Here is a 9,891-nt window from a genome sequence, read left to right on the forward strand (position 1 = left end):
TTTGAAAGGAAGAAACTTATTACCTGGTATTTCAGTGGAAGTGAATTCGTTGGAAGATGAGCAAAATAGAGCCAATGGTCGATACACGAAAGTCGTAGGACGTGATCGATCCGATTTGAAAGGAAGAAACTTATTACCTGGTATTTCAGTGGAAGTGAATTCGTTGGAAGATGAGCAAAATAGAGCCAATGGTCGATACACGAAAGTCGTAGGACGTGATCGATCCGATTTGAAAGGAAGAAACTTATTACCTGGTATTTCAGTGGAAGTGAATTCGTTGGAAGATGAGCAAAATAGAGCCAATGGTCGATACACGAAAGTCGTAGGACGTGATCGATCCGATTTGAAAGGAAGAAACTTATTACCTGGTATTTCAGTGGAAGTGAATTCGTTGGAAGATGAGCAAAATAGAGCCAATGGTCGATACACGAAAGTCGTAGGACGTGATCGATCCGATTTGAAAGGAAGAAACTTATTACCTGGTATTTCAGTGGAAGTGAATTCGTTGGAAGATGAGCAAAATAGAGCCAATGGTCGAGTTGTTGCTAATTCACAAGATGACGAAAGAAAGAAAATTGAAGAAAACTCCATGACTGGAATTAATTAAAGGAGGTCGGTACCGATGTAATAAAACAGAATTTTATTCATTTATTATAGAATAAAATCACTTTAGTTTTAATTATTTATACGATTACTATTTACTTCCGTTTACAAGTGTTAAATCGCTCTAATAAATACATTCTTTTTTTGAAATTTCTAAATATTTCGCAAAATTTTGCCCCTTCTTTTGAGGAAAACGGGTAAAATTCTACTTATAAATATTCAGATATAATTTTAATTTAAAATATTTGCAGTTTGACTTCGAGGTGGACCGAATATAGGCGATCTTCCGGCTTCACTTCTTTAATTAATAGCTGTTGGATCGTCTCAAAAACTTTGTAACTTGAATATTCAAATATTAATAAAGAACATTTGAACTGGAGAATATTCTGGTTTTTATTATTATTTGATCCTTGTTATGGCATCTCGAATTAGAAATTGTACCAAAATCCATAGGATTGTGTTGTATTAACTGAATTGTAACTGTTAAGTCCGCACGCGTAAGTCTCGCGCGAGCGGCCGCGAATGAGAACAGTCCGATTCAAGATGGAGGAGGTAGTAGGGCCGGAAATGATGCACTCCACTACGCATTTAATAAACGAAATGAATTAATTTATATATTACAGTCGCCTCGCATTTTTATATTCATAAAATTAGAAAAATACAAAAATTTTATGGGACACGGTGTAATAAAAGTTTATAAAATGATTTAAAAATACAAATGTAAAAATTAAATTATTTCCGGGACAAATTTGAGTTCTTTACTAGTTATTCGCTTTAAAACAACGCGATTATAAGCGAATTTTTTGACAAACAAAAATAAAAAGATTGAAATCGCCGAATTTATTCTAGTCTGGGTTCTCACAGAATGATGCAATGCAATACTTGGGTGTTTCCCGGAAGAACGTACAACAACAGATTAGAAAATTAACAAACATGTCTAAAGTAGCTTTACCGGGCAACTTAACTATAAGCAATAACGCAAACGGCGAAAGGCCCAGCTCGTTTTACTAATACAGTACTAGTTTGGTTGGTTTGGTATGTTTGCATACCGAAAACACCAGGTAGTCGGCGCTAACTTAACAACCAATTACCAATGTTTGCTGCTTTTCATAATTCGAAAAATTACACGTTTTAAGTTTTTGTTATTATTTAACACAATTATATTCTGAATCGCTAGCCACGATATAAGGGCTACAATTAAAAATAAAATAATAAAAACTTACTTACTTGTTAGTGAAATAAAATGTGTGGTGAATGTACAGTACATACCTGGTACAAAATATTCTTCAATTGTATTAATATATTTTTAAAGAAAATTATAATTAAATATAACTTTGTAAAGAAACGTACACAAAAATAACATAAAATCTTCTTTACTTTTTAAATCTTAAAACAATGCACTTAGTCAAATAGCTCCCTACCAGTGTCTAAAGGATGAATCAGAGACGGTCCTGCAGTGCATGCATGCACACGGACTGCCAAATCGCGAGGGTGCCGATACTGGTCAATGTCAAATGCCTCTTTTGTTACATCACTCGTATACCTCAAAGGACGCGATAAATTGTTGTAAATTTTAAACGTTTCTCACCATAGCTGTAAAAATCTACATATGTTAAACTTAATACTAAGTACAGGTAGCCCCTGTATAACACGGCACTTCTATAGCACGGATTCACTCTAACACGGTTCGAGAATTGGGACACATCCCCGTATAACACGGTGCTTTTATAGCACGGATTCACTCTAACACGGTTCGGGAATTGGGTAAAACCCTCGTTCAACATGAAATGTAATAAAGGGTGCGTTCTTTTATACCTCCGCGTAACTCCGCGCGAGCATTCTAATTTTTTTCGTCGCTACTTTGAATGCTCTTTCAACAAAAAATCCATTTAATGGTTAAATTTTACAATTGGGACCTTTCTTTTGCCTCTAAAAGCTCATATTTTAAAATTATAGATTCCTCCATCACGATACTATCGATAGTGCGGGAGCGCCATCTTTCTTTCTTTCACCGTCATTCCTAAATACCTACAAACAGCAGCGCACTCCCGTTGTAGTGGAGACGCAGAGCGACCGCTATTAACGAACGCACCCAAAAACTGTTACCAAAAACATGTTGCTCATGCTGAGATCATCATATAGGATGAATAATCCTTTGGTAAAGTATTTACAGTAGAGCGTCGATTTTCCGAATCAATTGGGGACTGGGGTTGTTCGTATAACTGATATTTCGGATAACCGATTTATGTACGAAAAAATAGTTTAACGTATTCGATGTTAAAATTTTTATCCGTTGCGTGTCGCTTCGCGTTGAATTTTCGTCGATGTTAAGCCTAACAAAGACTATTGTATCGTTAAAAATTATTTTTTTATTTTGTACGAACAAAATAAATATATTGAAAAATATGAAAACAATAAAAAATTATACTTCAGATGTTAATTTAGTATGAAAAAAGTAAAATATTTGAGTAGCCCAAGACATAGCCAAAGATTGAAGCGCCACAGCACTGGCGAAAATTTAAATTTGCCGACTGGAATTCTTTCGGATGATTGACGTTTCGGATGATTGACTTTCGGAAAATCGACGCTCTACTGTATTTAAATAATAAATAAGTATTTTACCCATAAAAACTGAATAATAAATCCGATTTAAAGAAAGATTTAACATCACATTTTTTAATTTTTGGAACCTAACCCCCATTTCACATTAGTTCTTTGTTTCGTATAACACGGCAATTTTTTGGAACGTAACTCCCGTGTTATACGTGGGTTACCTGTAGATTGTCCGTCATTTGTTTTCTAACTAATTCGTTTTAGGACCGGGTGTCCACGGAAATTTCCAAGATATACTTTTCAGTCACTCTCGTTCAACTGGAAAAATTTCTGTCTTTATTATATCTAATATTACGAAGAAATCAGTCTCCTCTATACTCGGATAGAGATTGATTCGGTTAACCTCCTAAGTTTAATAGCATGAATGCCTCTTATGCCTCAAGCTACCGTATCAAATTTTATTTCTTAATCATTATTTCATCCTGAAATATTAACCCTTAGATATCCTATTGTTCCCTTGTTATAGCTTGTGTATGAGGCATTGATGCTATTAAACTGGTGGTTTTGAGTCGCTACCAAGGAAGACAATAAGCTTCCTTGGTAGCGACTCAACTTGACAAATCTTGTGAAGTAACGACTCAAACGAAATTCTGCTAATAAAATAGCATGTCATGAAGAAGCAATATTTTAAAGTTCTTAGAACGGGAGATTTCAGAAATCAAAGATTATCGTCTACCCAACATTCGAAATACGGCGAAGTCCTTGCGAAATTTTTTGAAATGCCTATTTTTTTCCTGTTTTTCTTGAAAAATTGACCCAACATATCTTAAAGTATTATATCAATTATATCAATAAGTCTATGTAAAAAATTCAATTTAAGTTCTATTAATTTTTATTTTTTTGTTAAATACAGGCTGGAAAATACTAGACTTCACATTTAAACTATATTAAAAGTAGCATGTGTAAAATACCCTTGCCCCGTCTACCTCTTTTACGTAAGTTAATGTTTTCATTCGCAGTGTGTAGCTTTTATCATAATCCTATTCTACTATATTCACATTCCGTATTTATCATTGGAATGTGTATTACGTATGTTAATCCATTTCTGCTTTTTGTGCATATTCAATATATTCTATGAGAAATACTGGTAAAGAAATCATTTGGAATCTTTTTCACTTGCTGTCTTTACTTTTGAAAAAATTTTTTATGAATATAATTAAAAAATATCATTTGAATACAAGTAAACGAATCATTAAAAAAATTTGAATTTAGATTTTATCGTCGAAGAAGTCAAAAATAAATTGTAACCAGAGCCTCTTTGGCCATCGGCCGTATCGACTGATGTTACAGTCGACCCCCTATAAGATCATTGATTTTTCCGTTTTATCTGAATTAGATGTTGTACGAGTCACTTAGATTTTACAAATATGTGAGCCGTTCACAGCCCGGCACACGTATTTGTAAAATCTAAGTGACTCGTACAACATGTAATTCAGATAAAACGGAAAAATCAATGATCTTATAGGGGGATCGACTGTACCGCTTTCCGGGACGTGGACTCAGAGGTTGGATTTTGGGAAGCGTGTTCGGGGTTGTGAACAGTGCTGTTTATAATGCACGTGAATGGAATCGTTGGTGATTGGATGCGACGAATGTGTCGTTGTTTGAACTGTGTGTTTCAGCGTGAGGGATGTTGTTGTTTATGTGCGTGGATGTGAATTACTAAACTAGTGCGAGTACGACAAGGGAGAAAAAATTAAAAACCTCTTGTCTACTACTTACATCTAGATTAGTAAATTAAATTTAAGGTTTTAGTTTAAATATTTAGTATGACAAGAGGAAAAAACAAACGAAAAAACCTCTTGCCTTCTTATCCTAGGTTAGTAATATCCTTCAGAAATAGCAAAGGAGTCGTTCGCATCTCTTACGAAGCGACGCTTTTTCCTTTGCATCTTTGCCCACACCGAACGAGAAGATCCCACTCGTTGGAAAAGGGGGGAATGATCGAAACATTCCCCCCTCCCAGTGCGGCAAAAATGATGTCATCAACATGGAGACATTTCACTTTTCGGAACACCGGACGTGTTCCGAAAATATCCGAAAATTCGGACGTGTACGAATGGCGAAATGTCTCCTCTCTGTTCAAAGCGGAACAGAAAATGCTGTCGACATCCGCTATTCCTGAAGGCGATCCCGTGAAGAGAGAATGCCCTTCACACTTCTTCATCTTCTTGGGCCGCAGCCACCGCCAAAACCGCCAGCTCTTCATTCTGTAAAGAAACAAAAAAAATATGTAAATATAAATATTAATGAGATTCGGATATACTTAACGCAGAAAAAGTTCAAGATTATACTCACGACAGAGCTGGCATTAGATCCTACCGGAAATTGCTAGAACGTTCGAACTCCATTTGCAGTAGAGACGACAAAAGACACGGACCGACCCGGAACGAAGAAACTCTCTTATGTGTAATTCGTATTTGTAGGACAGAAAGTAAAAGTACGCCGGACTTAGCGCAGCCATGCGGAAAAGGCATTCGTATTCGATCGCGAGCGCAAGTCGTGACAAGTGTTTCGTTCTACAGCAATTTACCCTAACGTGCGTACAAGCGGTCCGTCACCTAAACGCAACGACGGCACTTAAAAGAGTTTCGTGCAAAGAAATTTCGTACGAGAGTCGACGAAAACACAACACGTGTCCGCAACCGGGACACGACCGTTTAAGTGGCGCAAAGCATTTGCAGAGGGTTACGTAAGTGTGGAAGATAGACTGCACTCAGAAATGACCGCATTGTGAAAAGAGACAAACAGCTTAAGGAAAAGAATTCTTTGTGCCCAGCCTGTATAGTAACTGTTAATGAAGATGAATTTGGTATACTTGCCCAAAAGTTCAAATTGATGTTTTTGTGGTACCGAAGATTAAGGCTACAATCCGCTACATTCAAAAATTTTTTACAACTTGCACCTTACATAACTTTATTGGAGATCCTACTAATAAAAGAGACAATTTAACAGAAACTGATTCTATTAATAACAATTTACGAAATATATCAAGACAAGGAGGTAGAGAGCATCGGGACTCGCATTTGAGGTACGAGAAATTTACAAGAGATTTTTTTCGTCTGAATATGGTCGTGTGGAATAGCAAGACAATACGTTTGCAGTTTAATAGTTTTTTATACAATATAATACAAAATTTAATGCAATAAAACTTAATTTCAAATAAAAATATAATTAAAACTTGTCTGTTCTAGGTTTTCTCTTATTCTAAACTAAAAATTTTTTCCGATTGTTATTGTTGTACAGTAAGTACAGTACATTGGACAAGAGATGTCATAATATTCCGGATATTCAAGTACAAATTTTATTAATTTTTCACACAGTCCATTTTTCGGAAATACAAAATATAATGTACCTTTACAACCCTAACACGACACTGAATCGCAAAATCGTTCACACTAAACTGCATCTGCACGTTAAAGATATGCACAGACACTACAGACATTCCTTCTCCGATTGTCGGTCAGTCGTATCGTTGTCGTGACGTGTCTTTCCCTTGCTAATTAAGGTTAGTGTGAACATGACAATTTAAATTCAATAAAATTATAATTTGTCGTGTCTTTGCCGATTCGTGCCGTGTCGTTTCTTGTTTGATAGTGTCAATTATCCTTTATGCAGGGATCGGCCTACACTCCGTCAAAAAAAAAAAGAAAAAAATTATTACAAAAATATGATATATTTGATAAAATGGGCCAGGACAATAAATACAAACTTAGAAAATTTACAAAAATTTCTAAAGAGAGATAATATATTAAGATTTTCTTCAGATATTGACCTTTCTATGCAACTGAGATGTATAGAAAAAACAAGTTTCAAAATTTTTTGTAAATTTTCTAAAAGTGATACACATTCAAGATCCACAACATCGACTTTATAGTTTAGTTTTTCCCAGAATAAGAATAATTTATTTAAAAAATTATTCACTTTTAATAAAAATAAATTTTAAAAATATTTTTGTAAACACAATTTTGTATGTGCTGTCGTGCTAATAAAATTTTAAAAAATTACTTCATTAATTTATCTTTCAATCTTCCATCATTATTTAAGCCAAAAAGTTTTGGAAATAATATATAATTTTACAAATAATTTACCTTAATATTTATTTTTTATATAATAGCATTTTTAGAGGAAAGATAAGGCTTGACTCTAGAAATCAAGAAATGAAGAAAACAAAGAATAATCTGGCAACATAAAGTTAAAAACAATATGGCGCTCCGCATGATAAGTAATGTGTTCAGTTCATTACCTAAACTTGTCATTGATCAAAATATAAATTCCTCCATAAGGTAATTGTTATGTTATATCGAATGAAATTCTTTATTAGTAATATTTATTGATGGCAAAAATTATTATTGTTTTTTTGTAGTCCAATAGCTGGTTATATTCAAATCAGAGAAAGAAGAAAACGTCGAATTACCCATCCTTTTTCATGGTGGGTAAAGAGAAAGACTAAACATATCGACCAATACTTAACGGATGATAATAAAGAATTCCTTCGTGAATTTGCTAAAGACAAATATTCCAAATCCAACGAGAGTCCATTGAAAAATCCTCCCTGGGAAAAAGGAGAGTTTGAACCTAAGTAAGAATCTGTATTGAGTTTATGCAATTTTTGATAAAATCTCGGTATTGCCGTTTATTATATAATGAGATTTTGCAATTTATATTATGTAAGTTGTACACAAATATCTGAAATATAGATGATGTCTATAGAAAGTCAGAACCATTATAAAAAATTAGATTTATTACATTATTTTTAGTTGTATTAATACTATTTTAAATGTTATTATACATTAGACGAAATAGTTAAGTAAGATTATTGGATTGCAGTCAAAATTTGTCCTGAACTTTAGTTCAATTATTTAAATTAACTCTTTTTACCATTTCACTTTTCAAAATATGTCTCTATTGTGAATTACATAAAAAATACAAAACTGTTTGGGTCGTCACATAGATATTTAATATGTAAGGCATCTAGGCAGCCCCAATGCTGGTACTTCTAAGACTATGGCATTTAATTATTTAGACCATGTGACTTATGCCAACTTCGAGTAGTCCACTTGACTGTTTGTGATATACTTGATGTTATATAGTTTTAAGGGGGTGTGGGGCTTGCCTCCACCTGGGTGCTGAGGTGCGAGTGATAGTGAGCACTAGTCTACATGCAAAGTGTACAGAATAGGCTGAAGATTGATACATGTTAAAAACTGACCTTCATGCTACAGGGGCTACCTAAGTGCAATTTTTCCTGTAAGGCTATCTTGAAGGATTAAAAGATATAATGGTATTGATTAGAAATTTAATTTTTCTAGTAATCAGCTAAAGGTTATTTGTAATTTCATACAGAATCTGTAAGCAAATTAGTTCTGAATAATTGATTTAATGCAATTACTGTAATTATAAATTGTTTTTGTATCAACTTAGATATTTTTGTTTTAGCCTTTTTGAAATAAATGTAGAAGCAAAGATTAAAAATTATATTATATATCTTATTCATTTTAATCAAGTCTCTAATTATATAATANTTCATGACGTACCCTAACTGTGTACCAAATTTCACCTCTAGGTTCAGCGGTTTGCTCTGGGCGATGATGAATCAGTGACTCAGTCAGTCAGTCAGGACAAGTAATTTTATATATTTAGATTACTTGGGAATTTTTTTCTGCGTCGGTAAAAGTCTTCTATTTTCTTACAAATACGTGCAGAAATATTCTACCAGTAGACGTGTTTGCAGCATGGAATTCGGTCAGTTACTGCAGTAAAATATGTAAATTTAAATAAGTATTCACGGGATTGGACATTTTAACATTCCCACGCGCTACATCATCGACTTCGATCGACATCCAGCTGTCATGCAACCAATGAAATTACGACGAATTGCATATTTTTCTTATAAAAAGACGTGCAAGTTGCGTGTTTTCAGCATTCGGTGGACCAAAACATTTAGGAAGAACCGGAAGTAGAACTAACAACCGAAGATGTACAAGTTCCTGTTTACATTCATTATTGATAAGTAACGTTTATAAAGTATCTTCTGACGGGTAAGTTTGCAGATGTGAATGACGCTGTTGGGATTTTAACAGAGCTATAGAGCATACCCATAGGAGCAAAAAAGTCAAAGGATCCATACCTCTAAATGTGACTCTTCGCGAGATACAGTTTCCGAAATCAGCATAAAGCAAATTTCCAAGCGCTACAGGGAATCACGCTGCGTGCCCGCTAAGCTTATCGCGTTTATTAACAGTGAGTATAGCACAGTGATCAGTGCTTATAGCAAGAAATTAATGCGTTAACTTTTACAGACCGAAAACAGTTTTTATTTCAAACCAGTATTTCCTATTCTCCATGCTATGAGTCGTCAAGGCGAGCCTTAACCTACGCTCCCATGTAGTAGTACGCTTCGCTGCTGGCCTCGGTGCCCGGATGGGGGCGAATCCCCACACCGCCTAAAACTATAAAACATCAAGTACTCTACGAATAGTCAAGTGGACTACTCGAAGTCGGTGTAGTCGCGTGAGCTAAATAGCGGTCCGCCGCGCGAGGATCCGCGAAATTAGTCGCACGCGATCTGGCCATCGCCTGCGGCTGATTTATAGGGCTACATCTCGGCAAGGGTCACATTTAGAGGTATGGTTCTTTTTGACTTCTTTGCTCCTACGGGCGTGCTCTATAGCC

At 34.9% G+C, this 9,891-nt stretch overlaps 1 protein-coding gene across 1 annotated transcript in view; it reads left to right on the top strand.

Annotated features, from left to right (window-relative positions):
• LOC111638828 overlaps nucleotides 1–9,891 on the top strand; it is a 21,511-nt gene that overhangs the window by 1,745 nt on the left and 9,875 nt on the right. Inside the window, exon 2 of the mRNA XM_023384581.1 lies at nucleotides 9–533. Within this exon, the coding sequence (XP_023240349.1) occupies nucleotides 9–533 (525 nt within the window). The remainder of the gene's footprint in view (nucleotides 1–8; nucleotides 534–9,891) is intronic.

The sequence above is a fragment of the Centruroides sculpturatus genome, unplaced genomic scaffold (assembly GCF_000671375.1).
Source record: "Centruroides sculpturatus isolate CEXI.00-Female unplaced genomic scaffold, Cexi_2.0 scaffold1154, whole genome shotgun sequence".
Classification (NCBI taxonomy): Eukaryota; Metazoa; Arthropoda; class Arachnida; order Scorpiones; family Buthidae; genus Centruroides; species Centruroides sculpturatus.